We start from the raw sequence: 22,723 nt of genomic DNA, 5'->3' as shown, positions 1-22,723 counted from the left end.
AGCTTCATTTGAGCTCCCTTTAGAATAAATCAGAGTTATAGGTCCTCAGCACCGCTGAACATCAGGCCCTGTGTGAATACAACTGGAGTAACAAAAAATACTTGATTCTTCTGAGAATTTGGGCATCAATGACTCATCCACATTCACACACACATTCTGTGGCAACCCAATTCCTGAGCCCCTCTCATGTATCTTAACCACAAGATCTTCCTTCTGAGGACAGTTCTGAAAAACCATGTTGTGATGGGTTCCCCCCGGGTGCCATCTGGAACTGGGGAAGCACTGAGTCTCCCCTGACCCACCAGCCTGGGCTCCCTTTACACTGTACTGTTGTGACTAGCCTACCAAGCCCTCTCCCAGGCTCCAGCCTGCACTTCACCAGCACACATAGAGGTAGGGACATACCCAGCTGCAGTTACATACAGATGCTGTGATTAGCTCTTCATGGGGAGGCACAGTTAGGGCACCTCCCAGTTCCTAAGGCATGCACTCTTTTCTCTAGAGTTTAAGCCCAAAATTATACCATCTTGCATTGCACAGAGAAGTGTACAGCATAAAATTCGTGAAATTCGCCCCCTTCCTCAATGTGGAGAGGAAATATATAACAGCTTTCTGCCCCGAGTTATGATTTCCACAAACAAAAACAAGTTTATTAACTACAAAAGGTAGATTTTAAGTGATTATAAGAGACAGCAAACAGATCAAAGCAGATTACCAAGCAAATAAACAAAACATGCAAACTAAGCTTAATATACTACATAGGAAGGATATGAATACCCAATTATCACCCTAAATGATGGGGCAAGCTGCACTAACTTACAGTTTGGAATCCCCAGGTGTTTCATTCACAAAATCCCTTTAGCCTGGTTCCAGCACTTCCCCCCGGTTCAGTTTTTGTTCCTTAGGTATTTTCAAGAGTATCTCTGGATGGGGAGTCAGTGGAGAGCCCCAAAAATGTCACTCCCCTGCCTTGTATAGCTTTTGTATATGGTGGGAACCCTTGGTTTCAAAGCTTTGTTCTCACGCCAATCAGTGGAAAAATACTGGTATCCCAAGATGGAGTCCAGCACCAGGTGACCTGATCACATGTGCCTGTAGCATCATAGCAGCCATGAGTCAGAGGTTGTTTGTAGCGTCCTCAGACCCCCCCCCACTCCGGTGGGAGATGAACTTCTTCTAAGGCCTATTGTTTTCTCTAATGGCCCTTTAATCTGAATGGGCCCTTCCCAGCCAGCCATCTGGACTGAGTGCATTCTGCCTAGTGTGCGTTCCCCAGGTGTAAACACATTTGTAATATGTATATATAGTCAATATTCCTAACTTCAGATACAGAAATGATACGTGCATACAAATAGAATAATCATATTCAGTAAACCACAACCTTTCCAATGATATCTCACATGACCTATCTTGCATGAAGTACATCAGAATTATGCCATAATCATATCTTATAATAATATCTCTATGAAGAATACAGGGTCACATGTATCCATTTGTGTTGTGCTCCCAATGTATCTGAGAGTCACTGCATGGCAAGTATGAGTGAAACCAATCTGCTGTAAGGTGACTGACTGCCCCAGTGAGAATACAGTGTCACTCTGATATGAAAAGAGAGAAATGGTCTGGTTCATACATTAATAGGCTCTTAAGAGCTCACAGATGTTTTCTCTTTCAGTTTGATTTTTAGTGTTTTTAAATTGTTTAAAGAAGAATAATATGAAGAATGAGAAGCACATTATTACTATTGCATTAAGCAACAGGTTTTTTTAAAAAATGAGGCATTGAAATGCATAATTACTGCAGTTGAGTGGTCTTGTTGAGTGAACGTCTGTTGTTGCGTTTTAATGTTGCATATAAATGACGCTGGAAAACAGCTATTGTTGGTCAACTCACTATTTTTATTATGCTTGGCTGTAAAGCTTTTAAAAAGTCCTTTGGGTGCATCATCAAACATCTGTACATAATAACTTTTGTGCCTGTCCCCTTTCCAAAGTTGTAAACATTTTTCCCTCCCTCCTAGCTGATTCTACTTACAGCTCTCTGAATTGACTTCTGTTTGGCCTATTAATTTGTAATGGTGTACTTCAGGTCTGTAAATAACACTCAAATAAGTGTCTTAAGAGCGATCTCAGATTGTACTGAAGGAAAACTGCCATCCACTGTGAGCTCTGTTTTCAAAATCCTGTGCTGATGTCTCTGCAAGTTTAAATTTGAAAGATTTGCTTTAAGATTATTTAGAGTTTACTGGGGAGGACTTCATTTTTTATTTTTTTGGATGGAGTACCAAATTGTCAGCTTGTATTTACAGCTGTTTTTGGCATCACAGATAAATATAGCAGGGCCTGACTGTCCATTGGACCTAGTGTCATCATTTACACCATTGCAAAGTGGGTATAAAATGTTACTGTTCTGGAATTCTGCATTTACTCACCGAGTTAGCAGTATTTTACACCCACTTTACATAGATATTTAAATGACTGTACAAGGCAGTGGAGAATCCAGGCCAATATGCAGAGGCCCAGTTCTGGTGTCCTTATTATTAAACTACCATGAACTTCAAAGCTAACTTTGCCTGAGTAAGGTCAGTAGTATCAAAAAGACATCCTCCAATTTCTGAACAACTGTTGGCTATTGAGTGTGAATTTACTGGTGATCAGAGGGCATTCAAATCAGATCCTTAACTTTATTCCCAAATATCAAATGCTTCATTTCAGATGAAACTCTAGGTACCAAATAGCACGTTAGAGACCTGATTCTAACCCAAGTTACAGTAGTAACATCATTGGAATTGACTGAGTTATGCTGATTTAAACCCAGCATCAGTGAAATCAGATTCAGGTTCAGTATCTATTTAGTCATATCTCTGCATAAATAATTCCTGATTTTATCCTCATTCTGTCATCCTTACTCATGTGGAGTAGTTGCTTGTACTGAGTAGTCCACTGAAATCAGTGCAACTAATTTGTGTAGTAAATTGCTGCTTGTCCTGCACAAGAATGATAGACGTGGGCCCTCTATGAATGTATTCTTTTGTCATTGTATGTGTTCTGATACCCACTTCTCTTTTCTTTCAAAAACAGATCTTGAAAACTTTAAAACTAAAATAAGAACTACAGTGTCTGTTCGAGAAGGTCAAGGAGTTGTGCTGCTTTGCAGACCACCACCTAATTCTGGAGGTAAGAAATGTTTGCAGCTCTGTTGTTTGCTGCCATAATTAAATGATGACAGGTTAGAGCCCCTACACTAAAGATGTCAGCACTGTGGGATCTTAGAGTAACCAACCAGAATTCCCCTGCAGTAGAAGTTTCATATATAAATATGCCACCTGAAATGCCTATTCCACAAAAAATTTAGGACTAGTCCATGTAAGGACTCTACATGCTAGTAGATGATTCCCCCCAACCATGTTTATCGTATTAATGCCAGGTGAACAAGCATTTGATAACCTTGAAGAACCTGAATGAACATCTGAGAACATATACCCTAGTAGATACTGGGAGAGATTTTTAATATACCTCTCGGCAATAATTTCCATTCTTTATAACTTGTCTTAGATGCCTGCAATTTTAAAAATCCTTCTCCTGTGAGCTAGCTGTGCTTAGTCAATTATGATTATTATTTTGTGATTATTGTTTGATATATATTTATGTTGCAGTGAAGGTTAACCAAGTTAGGGCTCCTACCTGTTAGGCACTCCACAGACATACAGGAAATGCCAGTACATGTCCCAGAGAGCTTATGAGCCAAATCATGAACATTGTTGGAACTACTAGGAAAGCAATAGATAATAAGACAAAAATATCATAATGCCACTATATGCATCCATAGTACACCCATGCCTTGAATACTGTGTGCAGTTCTGGTTGCCCCATCTCTAAAAAGATGTATTGGAATTGGAGAAGGTGTGGAGAAGGGCGACAAAAATGATTCGTGGTATGGAACAGCTTCCACATGAGGAAAGGTTAAAAAGACTGGGACTGTTCAGCTTAGAAAAGAGAAGACCAAGGGGGAATATGGTAGAGGTCTGTAAAATCATGACGGGGGGGGGGGGGGAGAAAGCTAATAGGAAAGTGTTATTTACCCCTTCACCTAACCCAAGAACCAGGGGTCACCTGATGAAATGAATAGGCAGGAAGTTTAAAACAAACAAAAGGAAGGGCACACAGTCAACTTGTAGAACTTGTTGCCATGGGATGTTGTGAAGGCCAAAAATATAACTGGGTTCAAAAAATAATTAGATAAATTCATAGAGGACAGGTCTATCAATGACTATTAGCCAAGATGGTCAGAGATGCAACCCTATGCGCCAGGTGTCCCTAAGTCTGCAACTGCCAGAAGCTGTGATTGGATGACGGGATGGATCACTCGAAATTGCCCTGGTCTGTTCATTCCCTTTGAAGCATCTGATATTGTCCTCTTTCGGGAGACAGGATACTGGGGTAAATGGACCACTGATCTGACCCAGTATGGCTGTTCTTATAGGAGTCCATTCAAAGAAGATATTTATTGACTTAACCAGCTATGCCAGTAATGTCCTCTTTCCTGCTCTGCACATCTTGGTAGGAGGTGTCAAGCCCCCTTGCTCTTCACCATCTTCACTTCTGGGAAGGAGATTCTGCTCCCCCTTTTCTCCCACGCTTCCACCTTGCCAAACGTACATATCCTTGCTCCCCTCCAGCTACTGGACAGAAAATTCACTTGGCTTTTGACTGCTGGAAAGGAAGGGATTGTTTAACTTCTCTTCTCTTTCCCTTTCTTTCTGCTAGCTTGAGGGTCTGTATGTGTCAACTCCTGTTCTCTGTCCTGGCTTGGGGTGTGTGTGGGGGGGTGGAGGGATAAACCCCATCATGACAGTGGGGGAACTTGTTAGCTGGGTTCTATGGCTTTGCCTTATCCACTCACACGCTTGTCATGCACCTTCATCTCTCTTCTCACCTTTGAGGCCTGCAGTTGCTCTCATGCTTTCAGTATGGAAATGGCACTGACAGACCCAGTTGATTCTCTGCCAAAACATACGTAACATTTACTGCAGATGTAAGTATTATTTCTCACTGGAGGTAACACATGCTCAATGCAAAAACAACACGTATATCAGATTTACTTGGATGGGGCCAGTCATGAGGATCAGGTTTAGCCAGACATGAAATTTTGAAATAAAATGGCCTAGTGTCTCCAACTTCTATTCAGTATTGTTTAAATTGTTGCCTGTCAGACAATCAACACCTGTGACATTGACTGGCAGATGATACCCATCTTGTAAGAAGTAAAATGTGCACTCTTGCTACAGGGAAGTCCACAGCCTCAAACATTGTTTATCTCCCTTTTTCTGCTCCTGAATTACCCTCTCATAACACAAGAGAAGACTTTGGTGCCTTTTGATTATGTTCTTTGGAAACTTAGAGCAAGTATTAAGTTGGCAGCCTTTTCTGGTGATCCTACAAGCAGCACTGGGTCCATTAATTAGTTGAAAGCAATAGTGTAAAACTCTAACTTTCAGATTTAATGCAAATTTATTTGTGGGCACACTATTTAATGGAAGAGTCACTCACCTCTTATTAGAACAAGATTGGTTCCTTTCAGTGATCCCAAGGGCACTGCTAACAAAAGTCAAATTGTAATTGTTTACCTGGTTGCCTTTCCAGCCTTGCCTGTAAACCTTAAACATGTCACTCTGTTGAGAGGTGGATGGGAGGGTGCATAGAGAAATTAATTAAAATTCCAGTCTGAGTCACTCTGTATGAGAATGCAGAATCTAGTATACTTCATTCTGTTTTGAACACATTGAGAGAGAAAGGACCCCCATGTATGAACTGGATGTAGATGAGAGAAAGAAAAATCACAGAAAGCTGAGGCTGAGGGGTGGAAGGAAGGGAAAGGTGGATGGATTTACCGGGATTTTGAAGCATGCTCCAACCTCCAGCTAATTTCTTGGAGCTCAGTGGCTCTTATTCTACAGTAATTCTAATAATTGATTGATAACCTTTACGGTTAATTTCTGCCTTCTGGGCATCATTGCTGAAGCCTATGTAGTTACATAGCTGTAATTACCCGAAAGAGCAGGTTTGGTCTTAGTTTTGCTAGAATGTATCTATTTTCATCATGGACAAAATAATAAATCTGACTCTCTAGGGAGGAGAAACTGGAATGTGGTGATGCTCAACCAGAGCTAAAACAAATATTCTGATGGACTATGCAAACATAGATATGAAAACAAAGTTCCATTAGAGGCAAAAGGCTATGTGCATTTTATAATTCATGCTGTATTTTAAAATGTCTTTGACTAATTGGCTTTGGGCCTCCCTAAGATTCTGAAAGAAACTAGTTTTGTTTGCTTGTTTGTTTTAATTATTGATGTGCAATCACATTTTGGAAGTACTGCAGTGTTAAATATTGGATGCTATTTCCCAGGCAAGGTGAATATAAACGAGACATGGGCGAATGGCTGGCATTGGTAATGCAGCGATTTAGCTACTATGGCTCTTTGTGTTTGACAGGGCCAAGCAGATGCAGCCTTAAAGGGGCCATTTTACAACTGGCTGAGCTTGTTAAATTTTTCTGTCTTTGACATGATGTATACTCTGAACTCATGTTCATTCCTCCCACCCGTTTTCCCCTTTCTTGTTGCTGAGGAGATGGCACATTCTCTCATCTCTCTGTAGAAATAGACTAATGAAAACCTATTCCTGCATATAGACCAATGCTTTTATTACCAATGTCAATCATTCAACAAGGTCATGTGTATTGGCTTCCAATATTTTACAGCACTGTGGAACTTCAGGAATGTGAAAGTCTGAGGTACCAAACAGAAGGTGATGATAAACCAGATAATTTCGCTAAGAATCGCTGTCCAAAATGACACGTAGAAAAAGTGAGAATTCCCGTCATTATCCATAGATGGGATGTGAATTGCATCCAAACTATAAAGTTATTCACCAAAATGGAGGGAAAGACAGCTGAGGTGCTAGTGAGATACCCCAGTGGAATCAGGAATTGCTCCTGACATCCATTTAGGATTCCTAGACTTGTGAAGAAATGACCACTATCTAAAGTTGTTGGAGGTATGAGAACAAAGCAGAACAGCCATAGGAATAGTACCAGAGTCTCTTTTGAATGGGCTGAATCTAAGCCCCAGACTATAAACAAACCTGAACATTGGGATGGTCAAGATCTGGATCTGAGTTTTGCATCTCCAGCAGATCTATGTTACATGTCTCTGTGAAGCCAGGTTAATGTATTGCACTCCAGTAACCATTATTTTTTGTGTTATATAATTGTGCCAAGATAAATGAATTTTAAAAATAAATATTGTTACATTCACAGCCAAAGTTAATAATGTTTTTCCATTTGTCTAATACACACACATCCAAAAAAGCTATAGAGTAGAAGGAAGCACACAAGCATGAACAGTTTCATTCTTCACCTTTGAATAGGATCCTGACCTTGCAAACACTTATGTACATTTTTAAATATATGAGTAGTTCTGTTGGCTCTAATGGCACTGCTCCCAAGAAAGGGTAAGCATACGTTCGCAGTGTTAGATTCTTGAATTGCCACTCCATCTGCAGTTGTTTAGTGTCAATTGATACAAAATGTATTGTATAAGCCAAACATGAGGTAGCAATAAAGTCAGGTGAACAATGAAACCATTACCTTTGACTATTTTATTCACACAATGTCATGGTGTTCTGTTAGATTTGTGAACATCCATGAATTATTGATCCAGATCTCCAAGCCAAAAGTTTAATCTCTATCAGCCAGTTGTGTCAGCATTTCTCTCCCATTGATCTGTCAAATAAATGAACAAATTCTATACAAAACGGTTTAGAAATCTTCATCAAACATTTCATAATATCATTTTTTAGGGTTGCTTTCCCCAGGTCCCTGCAGAAACTATTCCTGTATTCTTAGTAATTAACTTAAGTGCCCAGAGATGTTGAGAAGAGATTGAGGAAAGAACTATTAAATCCTGCAAGAGATGAAGGGCAAAACACTGTCTGCGTGGACTAAATGTAGTATCCCCTCACTTTGATTAGAGCTCAGGAAGAACTTAATACCCTTACCACCACACAGCCCATGTTAATTTTTAAAAAGCTTAAGTCATCTTGCAAACTCTTAAGCATGTAACTAACTTTACTCACAGGAGTAGTCTCTATGAAGTTAATGAGATTACTCGTGATCAAAGTTATGTATTTGCTTTCGTATTTGCAAGTGGAGTTCCATAGGGACTGATCCTGCTGCCAGTGGAGCGACTGCCAAGACTTCAGTGGGAGCAGGACTGGACTCACATTCTAGTTTTCTTTGAATTATTTCCGTTGGATTATGGTGGGTGGATGGGAGTGATTTACAGTAAATGCTCTTACATTTCTGAACTTAGTTTGCTAGTTAAATTGTACCATGAACTGCTAGTGAATTGTATACTTACTAGCATTTGTGGGAGGATACTTCATGCCTCTTATCATGGACTGGGAAAAGAGGAAAAGAATGTTTATACTATAGTTAGGGTAATTTTGGTGTTTTGGCATTTGCCATTTGGGCTAATCAGATTAGATGGTAAATTGAAAGGGGGACCTTCAATTTTGATGCATATTGGGGATTTTATTTTTGAGTTCTTTTTTGGTCATAGATCCAACTGAATATTTATATTTTTATGATGATTGTAATGGTGCCTAGTGGGTTCAGTTTTATTTTAAATCAATATTTTGCTGATATAACTGTGTGCTCTGCACATAAAATCTCTTGTAATTATATTTGACTGTTGGGTTTTTTTGATAATTAGGATGCCCCATATCAGGTATAATAATTGATTTGCAGATGTGGGAAAACATTTCTAGCTGCTATAATTTTCACTATATCACCAACTGTTCTGCTAAAACATTGTTTTTCACGAATCATTAGGAAATTCTCCCCAGAAAACACATGAGGTGAAATAACGTCTGAAGTTTAGATTTACGTGGATTTACAGCTATCTTTTTCATTCATTTTAGCCATTAGGGCCCTCTGAAGTCCTTGGAAGGTGTTTTGATCTTTTGCTATCTTTACACTATATTTTTGACTGTTTAGAAAGAGAAACAGTATATCAGACCTCTGGTGTGAATGAAACATGTTACTGTTTGGCACAGGTTTCCCATGCCCACTTAAAACTATTAATAGGATGTTTGTTTTCTCCGGAAAAGGAAGGAAGGAGCTGGCCACAAGGAGATGTTAAAATGATTTTTTTTTTCTGTACTGTTGTCTTTGTTCCAAAACAAGTAATTGCTGAAACAGTAATAAAGGGATAAGGCCCTATTAAGAACATCAACTTCCCAAGTTCATGTAAAGCATTGCCTGCCATCATGTGTGCATATATATCTTGAATTTTCATATAATTTATATACAAGATTTCTAATGTGCATGAGTTATATACAGTGATTTCTCCTTAATCTGTCAATAATTTTGTCACTGAAGGGATAAGCCCCGTGGTTGGGGTGCAGTGGTAGATGTGGTATATCTTGACTTTAGTAAAGCTTTTGATACTGTCTCGCTTCACCTTCTCATAAAAAAAAAAAAGTAGGGAAATGCAACCTAGATGAAGCTACGAAAGGTGGGTGTAAAACTGGTTGGAAAACCGTTCCTAGAGAGGAGTTATCAGTGGTTCACAATCATTCTGGAAGGGTATAACATGTGGGGTCCTTCAGGGATCAGTTCTGGGTCTGGGTCTGTTCAGTATCTTCATCAGTGATTTAGTTAATGGCATACAGAGTACACTTATAAAATTTACAGAGTACACGGATGATACCAAACTGGGAGGGGTTGCAAGTGCTTTGGAGGATAGGATTAAAATTCAAAATGATCTGGACAAACTGGAGAAATGGTCTGAAGTAAATGGGATAAAATTCAGTAAGGACAAATGCAAATACTCCATTTAGGAAGGAACAATCAGTTGCACATATACAAAATGGGAAAAGACTGCCTGGGAAAGAGTACTTTGGAAAGGGATCTGGGGTCATAGTGGACCACAAGCTAAATATGGAATCAACAGTGTAATGCTGTTGCAAAAAAAGCGAACATTATTCTGGGATGTATTAGCAGGAGTGTTGTAAGTAAGACATGAGAAGTAATTCTTCTGCTCTACTCCGCACTGAGTAGCCTTCAACTGGAGTATTGTGTCCAGTTCTGGGCACCACATTTCAGGAAGGATGTGGACAAATTGGAGAGAGTCCCAAGAAGAGTGACAAAAATTATTAAAGGTCTAGAAAAAAGACCTATGTGGGAAGATTGGAAAAAATAGGGTTTGTTTAGTCTGGAAAAGAGAAGACTGAGAGGGTACATAAGTTTTCAAGTATGTAAAAGGCTGTTACAAGGAGGAGGAAGAATTTTTTTTCTTAACCTCTGAAGATAGGACAAGAAGCAATGGCCTTAAATTGCAGCAAGGGAGGTTTATGTTGAACATTAGGAAAAACTTCCTAACTGTCAAGGTGGTTAAGCACTGGAATAAATTGCCTAGGGAGGTTGTGGAGTCTCTCTCACTGGAGATTTTTAAGAGCAGGTTAGACAAATAGCTGGCAGGAATGGTCTTAATAATACTTAGTCCTGCCATGAGTGCAGGGACTGGACTAGATGACCTCTCAAGGTCCCTTCTAGTTCTATGATTCTAAATTATATTGTACACAGCACTACAGCTGGTTGGGAAAATGTGATGGCTGCTTGGGGAATGGTGAGGGTGTTCCTACAGAAACTGTCAGCTTTTTGTCAAACATCTGGAAACTTTAAGATTTTTGAACATTTTTCTGATGGGAAAACTGAAAATTTTAGAGGAAAGCAGACACTGTCCACAAAAATAAGATAAAATAAAATAATACCAAAACCCCTGGTTTTTGTTTTTTCATTAAAAAAAAAATTACATGGAAAATTTTCCATCAACCTAGTACAGTACATGTCAAATATACATCATTTGGAGGGATATCATTTGTTTTAGTGCCAGTTTCTCCTATGTTTCACACAAATTTGGTGTCCCCTCACTGTTATTGTTGCAATAATAAAGACTTAAGTAACTGAGAATATACAAAGCATTATTAACACTCAGGAAGTGAATCCAACAGCATTCAAAGGCTCCTTCATGAATAATTTTTTTTGTTTCTCTCATTTTGAGTGTTTATCACACATTGTGTCCACAGCTTGATGACTGGAAGATTAAGACTGAGAATTATAAGTGTACAAGCTAGTGTTGCTGACAGTATGTGCCTCGTGTGTATCGTAGTTCAGCTTCACCGTTGCAGTTCCTATCCACTGTATACGTGTTTCAGATTCAAGAAGCAGCCATGTTGGGAATGCAGGAAGGTTGTTTTGACTTTACAGAGTTGGGGTTTTTTTCCCTTTGGACAAATTTGACAAAACTGTCTGAGACAAAAGTATCTGTGTAACAAAACGAAGTTGGTTACTCCAGTTACATTCTAATGTAGTTGTTAGTGTTTTATATAGCTGAAGGGTTCACTCATGCCATTCTCCTGAGCACAAGTAGCTTTTCTTCATTGCTTATCTGAGGAGAGAGAGGTCAAGCCAAAAATTAGTTGAACAAATAGGCTCTTTCTTCAATTTCTCTGCCTCTAAAGATCCAAACAGCCAGCAGCTGGTGTCAAAAGGAATCTGGATTTGTATTATATAATATATATATAATAATATATGTTATATATATTTTTATTATATTTTATTATATATTGCATAACACCAGAAAAACTGGGAATAAATAGTCCCCAAAAAATAAAACACCAGGCTTTTGGAATGGAAAAACACAAGGATACCTGTAATGGATTGACGTTAATCTGTCAATAATACCTACTTGACACCGAGCAGACTAATGATAAAAGGGAATTATAATAAAATATAAACCCTGTCTCTTTTTAAAGGAAGACTATAAGCTGCATTCAACTTTCATCTCCAGCTCCAGTCACTAACATGCAAAAACATGGTCCTTGAGCTAGAACAAAGATCAAATGACCTTTGGAGTGTGCAACACTTATTTGTAAATAAGATGGGAAGGTGGTGATGGGAGACCATTACTGAGCATATAGATTTTTTCCAAAGTATTTTTAAAATATGTGACTGTGGAAAAGGAAAAGGAGGAACTGTAAACTGTCCATCCAAGCAACTACCAGAATACTGAATGGATTTGGGAACTGGACAGAGGATGTTTCGTGAGAGACTTTCGTTCCACTGAGAATACATCAGTGGAAGTACTTTAGTTGGAAGGTCACAAGGGAGAGAGCCAAAATAAGCTGAGAGAGATAATAGAGAGACTTGAGTCAGTATAGGTAGAACGATGATACAAGACATCTGATAATAGAGGCTGGGTCTTTGATACGTTGCCCTGGCCAAAGGTTTGGGAAATGGAGGAGAGAAAATGACTAGTTCTTGTTGAATGTGCGAGTTGATAAGTTAGATGCACTGGCCTTCATTTAAATCTCTCTCTACTTAGCACCTCTTGCTTTACTCCACCTACACATGGGTATAGAGCGTTGTTTAAGAATTTCACGTACAATGCAAAGGAACAGCCTTCAGCCCCTAAGGAGAGGTCCTGTAGCGAAGAAAGGGGATTTGGAGTCTACCTATTTTTGAGATACTTGGTCAAAAGGGCACAGACTAAGGTCTGGTCTGCACTTAAAAGTTGTGCTGGCATAGCTTGGTCATTTAGGAGTCTGAAAAAAATCACACACCCCTAATTTATATAGTTATCCAGACAAAAGCTCTAGCTTAAATGAGTTACCCCCACAATAAAAGGCCTTTTTCAGATATTGCTTGCTTTGTTCAGGGATCTGGTATAAACTATACTGCAAACCTTTTCTTGTATTGTATAGACAAGACCTAAGGGAGACATCTCCCACAGGGTGTATTGCTTTCAGTGCTGAGTTTCAGAGAACACATGGAAAATTCCAAATACTGCAGATGAGAATTGAGTTTACTCAACATAAAGTGACTTCCTTACACCCAAATCCCTGGCCTTTAAATATCTGGGAATTTAACCACTTTTGCACATGTTAAACAGATCTCTTGTCTCTGGCTGCTTGCTTGCCATTGAACTCTTTGTTATGAGCTCACCTGTTCAAGAGGGCCTTTTCTAATTTGCCGCTGTCCAGTAAGTGGCCCTATTAATCTAGGAGGCACAACCAAGAGCAGCCCTGAAATGGCCATTGTTTGGCCTAAAGCAGATATTTGAATCAACCTCACTTCCTTTCCAGTCAGTAAGCATTTTGGGGGGGGAAGAGAGTCGGGGGGGCTTCTGTTATATTTTCTCCTGGGTTTTCCTTTCTCTTGTCTCTAAGGATGTGGTATATCTTCACGTTCACATTCTCCTTCATTCTTCTCATCCATAGTGCCCTGTCCCCTGAGGGGGGAGAGCTGTAGATTGTTCGTGTTAGAAAATGTAAAAGACGATGCAAGTCTGACCAGCATCTGATGCCAAAAGACAGTCATGGAGTGAGAACAGTAGTTGTAATTTCTGCCATTAGTGGTTTCTTCATCCCTAGAAGGTTCCTACACACTCATCTTCATCCTTGTTCTGAGAGCATCTACCCTATAGCCTTTTTTGTGGAGAGGAGAATCACTGGCGCCAACCATTAAGAAACACATACTGCTGGAAGAACAACCTCACCCTGCCAGATATGTACAAGAGCAGTGATTCTGTCATAGCTCGGGAGCTAGGATACAGGATGACAGGTTTCAGAGTAGCAGCCGTGTTAGTCTGTATTCGCAAAAAGAAAAGGAGTACTTGTGGCACCTTAGAGACTAACAAATTTATTTGAGCATAAGCTTTCGTGAGCTACAGCTCACTTCATCAGGTGCATTCGGTGGAAAATACAGTAGGGAGATTTATATACACACACAGAGAACATGAAACAGTGGGTAACCTGGTGGCTGGATTTTGTCCTCGCCCATAACTATTTCACATTTGGGGACAATGTATGCCTTCACATCAGCGGCGCTGTGATGGGTACCCGCATGGCCCCACAGTATGCCAACATTTTTATGGCTGACTTAGAACAACGCTTCCTCAGCTCTCGTCCCCTAATGCCCCTACTCTACTTGCGCTACATTGATGACATCATCATCATCATCTGGACCCATGGAAAAGAAGCCCTTGAGAAATTCCACCACGATTTCAATAATTTCCATCCCACCATCAACCTCAGCCTGGACCAGTCCACACAGAGATCCACTTCCTGGACACTACGGTGCTAATAAGCGATGGTCACATAACCACCACCCTATATCGGAAACCTACTGACCGCTATTCCTACCTTCATGCCTCTACCTTTCATCCAGATCATACCACATGATCCATTTTCGACAGCCAAGCTCTACGATATAACCGCATTTGCTCCAACCCCTCAGACAGAGACAAACACCTAAAAGATCTCTATCATGCATTCTTACAACTACAATACCCACCTGCTGAAGTGAAGAAACAGATTGACAGAGCCAGAAGAGTACCCAGAAGTCACCTACTACAGGACAGGCCCAACAAAGAAAACAACAGAACGCCACTAGCCATCACCTCCAGCCCCCAACTAAAACCTCTCCAACGCATTATCAGGGATCTACAACCTATCCTGAAGGACGACCCATCACTCTCACAGATCTTGGGAGACAGGCCAGTCCTTGCTTACAGACAGCAAATACTCACCAGCAACCACACACCACATAACAGAACCACTAACCCAGGAACCTATCCTTGTAACAAAGCCCGTTGCCAACTGTGTCCACATATCTATTCAGGGGACACCACCATAGGGCCTAATCACATCAGCCACACTATCAGAGGCTCGTTCACCTGTGCATCTACCAATGTGATATATGCCCGCAATGCCCCTCTGCCATGTACATTGGTCAAACTGGACAGTCTCTACATAAAAGAATGAATGGACACAAATCGGACGTCAAGAATTATAAATTCAAAAACCAGTCGGAGAATACTTCAGTCTCTCCGGTCACTCGATTACAGACCTGAGAGTGGCTATCCTTCAACAAAAAAGCTTCAAAAACAGACTCCAACGAGAGACTGCTGAATTGGAATTAATTTGCAAACTGGATACAATTAACTTAGGTTTGAATAGAGACTGGGGGTGGATGGGTCATTACACAAAGTAAAACTATTTCCCCATGTTTATTTCTCCCCCCCACCCACTCCACCTCCCACTGTTCCTCAGATGTTCTTGTTAACTGCTGGAAATAGCCCACCTTGATTATCACCATAAAAGGTTTTCCTCCTCCCCCCCTTCCTGCTGGTAATAGCTCATCTTAAGTGATCACTCTCCTTACAGTGTGTATGATAAAGCCCATTGTTTCATGTTCTCTGTGTGTGTATATAAATCTCCCCACTGTATTTTCCACCAAATGCATCCGATGAAGTGAGCTGTAGCTCACAAAAGCTTATGCTCAAATAAATTTGTTAGTCTCTAAGGTGCCACAAGTACTTCTTTTCTTTTTGAGGATACAGGATGTAATCTCTCTGGAGTTATTTCTTGGTCCTGGGAGGTAAGATAATCTCAGTAGAAGGTGTGATGCCAGAGTTTTTCTATCTGCTTTTACCATTCTCACTCTCTTCCTCCCCTGCATATATCATCTTTATGCACCAGGAGTTGCATTTTGCCTTTCCCTATGATAATTGATAGTACTGCTTCAGTTTCTTCAGCAGGATCCTTCCACATTGTCCCAATCAGATTGGCAGAACTGCTGCGACCCAGTCAGAGGCCGAGGCAGTGTCAACAAACTGAACGTACACATCTTGTTTTGTGAAGTTAACTTGTCGTTTTTAAAGATGGTTAGTTTTGTTCCCTGCTTAAACTGTTCAAGGAGTACATGCTTGTGTGGAAAAGGCAGACTTTAAGATCTTATGCTAGAGGAGAGAGTAAGGAGTCTCAATAACTCTGCATAACCTTGATATTGCTATAGTTGTACAAATGATCTTTAGCAGATGGAGGATGCGAGTAACCCAAGACAACTTGAATAAATTGCAAAAGTAATTGAACCAACAAATGTATACAAGAGGGTGTTGACAGCTCTACTCATTAGCCTCTGGGCAGATATGTTTCTGCCTTGCAGGCAATGACATAAGTAAGAGAGACCTGCTGATACTTCTGGGATCCTGACGCATTTGATTGCATGGGGTGGGTGGGCGGTTCGTTGATTATGATCTCAAATTAGCATTTCAACAGCAGTTGCTGTTACTTTAATCCACTGGGCTGCTAAATTGCTAAAACATGATTAGTCCTTATCAAATACTTTTTGTGAGTGCAGTTTTAGGGCTAAATTCTGGTTGCCTTACTCACATGACTAGCCCTGTTGAAGGCACGGTTCTTCATTCATACTCTGCAATGGGACTACTCTTGTGAATAAGGCAAGTATGAGTTTGCCCTGCCTCTCACTTACAGCATTGATAGATGCAGTCTTAATTGATAAATGAATGTATATTGCATGATATTGATCATTCTCGCTCATGGCTCATTATTTTAAAGACTTGGCTGTCAGTTCGAAATGACGTGAGATCACTGAAAATAGATAATTTACCGCTCATTAGTTAGTGTGACAAATCATTCAATAAATAATGTCATGTCTGTTGCAAATTAGTATTTTCACATGCAAATTGATGCTCATGTCTCCATATTGCCATTTGGAGACCCATAAGTTCCAACAAAATTGTTCTTCATGTATAAAATAGTGTGAAAATTCTCCTATGGTGAATAAGTATGTGTCACGAATATTTTCATACCTTTATTTTACCTAACTTTTGAATGCTCAGATACCATTTTGCAACAAAATACAATCCAGGATATTTTTGTTTAATTTGTTAAACACCTCGGACATTCTTTTTATGTGCGCATATATGCGTGTGCGATAGAACTGCAGAATTCAATGCAAATTCTATTACTGTTATTTGGGCTATAAAGGGTCAAATGTTCAGCTCGCTGCAAATTGGCCTGACTTTTCACACACCCACTTACACCCTTGTAGCCAATTTTTCACACCCAACTGTAGGTGAACCTAGAATAAATTGCACTTGGCACATACAAATCCTGATGTGGGGCACCCTCTTGTCCATTTTTTGTACACAAAAATGCATGCACACCCAGTGTAGTAAATTGAGTAATCAAAGGCCAAGTAAAATCAAAGACCAAGGCCTTAAAAATTGTGTTCTGTAGCACTTCTTTAGCAGGTCTGCCTCTGCCATGTAGAAAAATTGTGTTCTACTTAAAAATATAAATTGCAGTGGCCCTGATGGTATCATCATCATTTGCATAAATTTGAGGTGACAGCCTGAAATCAAATGGGACCCAAGAGAAATTGATATTGGCCCATACAAGGTACAATGTTCACAGCTAGAATTTACATTGATTCTATGTGTCAGTTTTTTTTCTCCTCACCAGCCACAAATCAGTGTTGACAGAGACAAGCTTTGAAGAACTGTGTTCTTCCCTTGCACTAATGCAATCCTTCATCATCATTTTCTTTCGACAAAACTGTACGCTGGGTAGAACTGAAAGTAAATCTGACCAAAATCATCACATCTTTATTTGTTTGAGTGACGGTTGTACCCACTAGAGAGATGAGGTGGGTGACCTAATACTTTCTATTGGACCAACTTCTGTTGGTGAGAGAGCAGGGGTGAAAATAACTTAAAGGACTTACCGGTACGCTGGAGTCTTGAGCAGGGCATGTGGCCTCAACCGGAAGAGGCGGAGCCTCAACTGGAAGAGGTGGGGCCTTTAAATACACTGGAGTCCTGCTGCTGCTACCCAAGCCTCTCTGCCGGAGCCCCGGGTTGCAGCAGCAGGGGCTCCCTGCAGCGGCTGGAGCTCCGGGCCCTTTAAATTGCCAGCCTGGGGAAGCCGGTCAGTACTGGCTTACTTTCATCTCTGTGAGAGAGAAGAGCTTTTGAGCCAGGCAGAGCTCTGCTTCAAGTCTGGGAAAAGAATTCACAGCAAAATGCAAGGTGGAAGAGATTTTTTAGCATGAGTGGTTAGCACATATTGTAAGGGTCCATTCAAGGTAGAGTGGCCCGTTAACACCTCTGCGGTCATAGGACAAAAAGAGGGAGTTAGTGGGTTACAGATTGTTGTAATAAGCCATAAATCCAGGGTCTCTGTTCAGTCTATGATTTTTAGTGTGTCGCAGAGTAATGAATTTAAGCTGGCAGGCTCATGTTTTGAAAATGTTGTGCAGGTTTCCTTTGAGGATGAGGCCCGATCAGGCAGATATAGAGTGATCACTTTGTGAAAAGCGTGTACCCACAGGCAGAGCCAGCAGCTCCTCCGTAGGTAATATGAGATAGGGAGAGGCGGGGAGGAGTCACATGTCCACCTTTAGCTGGTGCCCCCCTTTGTATCCCTCCCATGAGTCGCCTATGCCCACAGGTGATATAATGGTTTTGTCTTTTATCATTTTCCTGTGTGAGTTAATTCAAGAGCATAGTGATTGTCTGGTTGCACCCACATAGTTGCTATTGGAGCATTTAGTGCACTGGATAAGGTACACCACATGTTTTGATAGGCAAGCGTATCTTGAAATGTGAGTATGGAGGGTGTTGATCACTGAACAGTGGAGATATTTCTGCAGGTTTTGCATCTGTTCTGGCAGGGTGTAGTGCTGCTTTGAGTTAAGTGTCCTGGTCTGTGGGGAGCTTGCTTCTGATGATGGAGTTGGTGAACCCCAGAATTGGGGGGGTCAGGAAAAATTTCTTTCAGGATGGTGTCACCAATGTGTATGGGATTTAATTGTTTAATGACAACCCTTATGGATTCCAGTGTGGAGTGGTAGGTGACAACTAGGGGTGTACGGTCAGGGGGGCTTTATTTCTGTATTGAACCAGGTTCTCTTGGGGTATTTGGGTGGCCCATTCCATGATCTGATCTACTTCTCTGGTGGAGTGTCCTTGTTTGATAAAGGTGGTTTTGACTGCGCTAAGATGTATATCCCAGACTTTCTTCTCTTCTCTTCTACTTCTCTGTGGTATCTGAGTGTCTGGCTGAGTGCAGAATTCAGTCCTGGATCCAATACTATTCAATATTTTCATTAATGTCTTGGATAATAGAGTGGAGAGTATGATTATAACATTTGTGGATGACACCACGCCAGTAGGGGTTGTTAGAATTTTGGAGGACAGAATTAGAATTCAAAATGATGGTGACAAATTGAAGAATTGGTCTGAAATCTTTCTCACTATATGAATAGTTAAGTTCTGGAATAGGCTTAAGTGAGGTTGTGGAATCCCCATCGGTTTTTAAGAACAAACACTTCTCATGGTTGCTCGAGGTAGACTTAGTATTCTTTCCTCAATATAGTGGACTGGATTTGATGACCTCTTCCAGCCCTACATTTCTATGATCCTATTATTCTATGACCTAGACACTTTCTACACTCATAGAGATGCATTCCCTGTCCATAAAAGCTTATGACACAGGATGAGTATTTCAAGTTTGGGAGAAGGGGGACTAGACGGTAACACTGTTTTAAATGCTTACAAAATTCACAGAGGCCGTTTTGTATAGTAATATAAAAATGTTTGATGTAAAATCTTTACTCTCACATTGCACAAAGGAATATGTGAATTATTGGATACCCTACATTCCCATGCTTTTCATAAGACATTGTTTGTACATTATGTATACATGGTGAAGGATGCTTTTGTGGATTGATAGGCCATTAGAGGTTGTTGGTGCTAAGACTCACCAATAATGCCAGTGTTGCTAATTCTCACTATTTTATTGGGAGTCTCACACTATTTGTTGAACTTAAAGCTCCACCTCCTGGAGTCAAATGAATATATCAGAATTTCAGTTTTCATTTAAAAAAACTAAAGCAAGTTTCTAACCTTTGTGTTTGTTGAGAAAAATTGAAAACAAAACCTGAGTTCACTCCAGTTGCTAACCACAATGCAAACCAAAAAGAACCCAACATTTATTATTCTATTGAAATCTCATGATTTTTAAGCCTATCTAATGATTTTTGGGGTACTTGCCTCATGATTTTTGAACACTTGAGGTGGTCAGATACGCTGGAGACAGTGTAGTGTGCACTTCAGGGTGCAGTACCATCTGCTGCCATGGGGAGGGAGTGCTGATAGCACGAGACCTGATTCAGTCCCTGGAGGCTGCAATATACAGGGTTCCATCTAGAATCCCAGGAGCACAAGCTGCACAAAGCTGAGGAAGGAGGCAAGGAGTGGGGCACATAGGCTTCTGTGGGGCTAATTCCATGGGAACAGGCGTCAGGGGACATGTACAGGGATCCTTGTAAACACAGGGAGGAAGACCACAGGGTCTCCATGGCACACGTTGCCTGATGCCTGCTCCCAGAGTCCTTCCCTACTGGCTCTGCCCAGCTTCTCCAGGTTCAGGAGCTAGTAGGGATGATTTCTTAGATGTCGGAGTGTGGGGCTTCTGAGGGTGGTGGGTGTGAGGTAGATGGGATATGAGTTCTGATGCTGTGGGTGAGTTTTCTGAGCTTGGGATGTTTTTTGGGAGGGCAGGGTGGGGGAGAATGAGAGACTGTAGAGTAAGAGCTGGGTTGAAGGGGGAGAGGATGGGAATTAGAGAGAACAGTGAAGGGATCACAGAAAAGAGAAGTCAAATAAAAACCATTTTCTCTTGTCCTGCCCTTTGCTGTAAAGCATCCCCATTTTTTTCTGTTTGAAAAGGGAGAGACCCATTTTTCTTCCACTTTCCCACCAACATCCCTTATCCCCCTGCTGATTGCTTTGGCTTTCCTCACCGCCTTTAAACACTCCAATATAGTGCCCCAGTCTTTTTTCTCTCCATAGGGAAGGTTAGGACAGGATAGCTTACAGCCTGCAGCCCTACCACTGATTTGAGGGCATCGGCTACCACTAGTAAGTAAAATAGGGGATACGGTTTCTGTGGTTTTTGTTGGGATTATGCCAAGCAAGTCCTATTAAATCAATGCAGCATTATTAAATGATGTTTGTCATGTAGAGTCCTATTAAATACTACAGCAGCCCTTTGAAAATTTACCCTTAGGTAATCTTCATCATTTTATGCAGCTAACATGTAACATTAATAAGAAATCAGATGTGTTTTAGCTAAGGAATTATCCAAAGCATTATCTCTTTTTATCTTCAAAATTATTATAGGCAGGAAGTCATTTGAAATGCTTTCAACCATTGAAAAAGCACAACAGAGTTGTTAAAAAAAAACAAAAAACAAAAAAAACCCCACAACGCTTGGAGCAATTAAAATACAAAATTGTGGGGAGGTGATTAAAAGAACAATTTGTCATTTGAAATAGATATGGCTAATGGGTATGTGTTTAAATATTGCTTTCCGAAGCAGTTTCTTACGCTAAAAGTATGCACAAAAGTAAGAATAATGTGCTCAGAGCCAGTACATTTTGAATGGCGTTGCTAGTCTGAAACAATTAGTTCAGAAATGTGATAAAGAGAAACTAATGCATCATCCACGCACAGCTACAGGGTAAATGAAATTGGGTTTTTATTCAGTGGTGAAACCCAAATATATAAAAGCATTTTGTTAGACCTTTTCATTAGCATTTTAGTTTCTCTCCGAGTGGCAAGGAACATTTAACCTGTCAGCTAAGGAGCGCTTTTATGTTAAAAGATCACAAGTTTCATCCCTCTTTCGGATTTTTCACTCCTGGCCTACATCTAAATGACTGCAGTGGAAGCACTGAAAACTCACAATTCTCATTCCTCCTGTTAGAATACAAGGAAAGCACATTGTTGTGGGCATTCCGTTTTAAATGAATGCTAGCTAATTATCAAATCCCCCATGTGTCTGAAGGATGCAAAGGAGATCAAGTGGTGCCAAATTGCCAAGTGCTTATGTTGTTTGGATTTGTACTTACCTTGTGCTATATGCATTTGGCATTAATAAATATTCTAAATGAATGAAAAGACGGTTCTTGAAGATACATGTGTAATGAGGGTGAGCATCGACATGTAGTAGTATTGTTTTTAATTGCAGCCACATGCTGCTTTTTGAAGCTTGTAAGAAAACTTGGGGAAAAAACTGTAATATGTTGGGGAAAAAACTGTAATATGTTGTTGTTATTGAGTCCCTCCCCCCATTCCATTTTTTCAGCTGCTTTTGCTAAGCAAGTCAATCCTTCAAACAGAGCCGACACAGAACTGGTCTTAGAAGGTTTTGCAACAGGGACCAAAGGACACTGATGATGTCATCAGGCTGCTTTCTACAGTTTTCACTGTGAACATTCATCTCTCCTGCGCTAATTGGCTGTCTGCTCCAAATCCCTTCCCTCACAGTCTTTTCACTTAGTCTCACTTTACTTGCCCTTCTTGTCTCTTCCCCCAGACCTATCCTCCCTCACACCCTATTTCTTTCTGTGTCTCTCTGTGTAGCTAATCCCAACTAAACCCAACATAGAAAATTTAAAAGGAAACAAAAACAAAAAATCCACAGCACTAACTTAACATTTGCAAACTATCACTTTTATGCCCCTTTCCCCTGACCTCTTTGTGTCTTGTCTGCATAGACTGTGAGCTAATCAGAGCAGGAACTACCTACTACTGCAGGGATCTGTCAACCTTTGGCATGTGGCCCACCAGGGTAAGTCCACAGGCGGGCTGAGCCAGTTTGTTTACCTGCCGTTTCCTCAGGTTTGGCCGATTGCTGCTCCCACTGGCTGCGGTTCGCTGCTCCAGGCCAATGGGGGCTGCGGGAAGTGGCGGCCAGTACAACCCTTGGCCCGCACCACTGAC

At 40.6% G+C, this 22,723-nt stretch overlaps 1 protein-coding gene across 4 annotated transcripts in view; it reads left to right on the top strand.

The window, feature by feature from the left end:
- LOC119859190 (contactin-3) overlaps positions 1 to 22,723 on the top strand; it is a 253,218-nt gene that overhangs the window by 136,948 nt on the left and 93,547 nt on the right. For all 4 annotated transcript variants that reach the window (XM_043518954.1, XM_038410988.2, XM_043518955.1 and 1 more), the window contains exon 3: positions 3,081 to 3,176. In XM_043518954.1, the coding sequence (XP_043374889.1) occupies positions 3,081 to 3,176 (96 nt within the window). The remainder of the gene's footprint in view (positions 1 to 3,080; positions 3,177 to 22,723) is intronic.

The sequence above is a fragment of the Dermochelys coriacea genome, chromosome 7, assembly GCF_009764565.3.
Source record: "Dermochelys coriacea isolate rDerCor1 chromosome 7, rDerCor1.pri.v4, whole genome shotgun sequence".
Taxonomy (NCBI): Eukaryota; Metazoa; Chordata; order Testudines; family Dermochelyidae; genus Dermochelys; species Dermochelys coriacea.
Note: the sequence above shows the minus strand (reverse complement) of the source record. Positions and strands in the feature narration are given on the sequence as shown.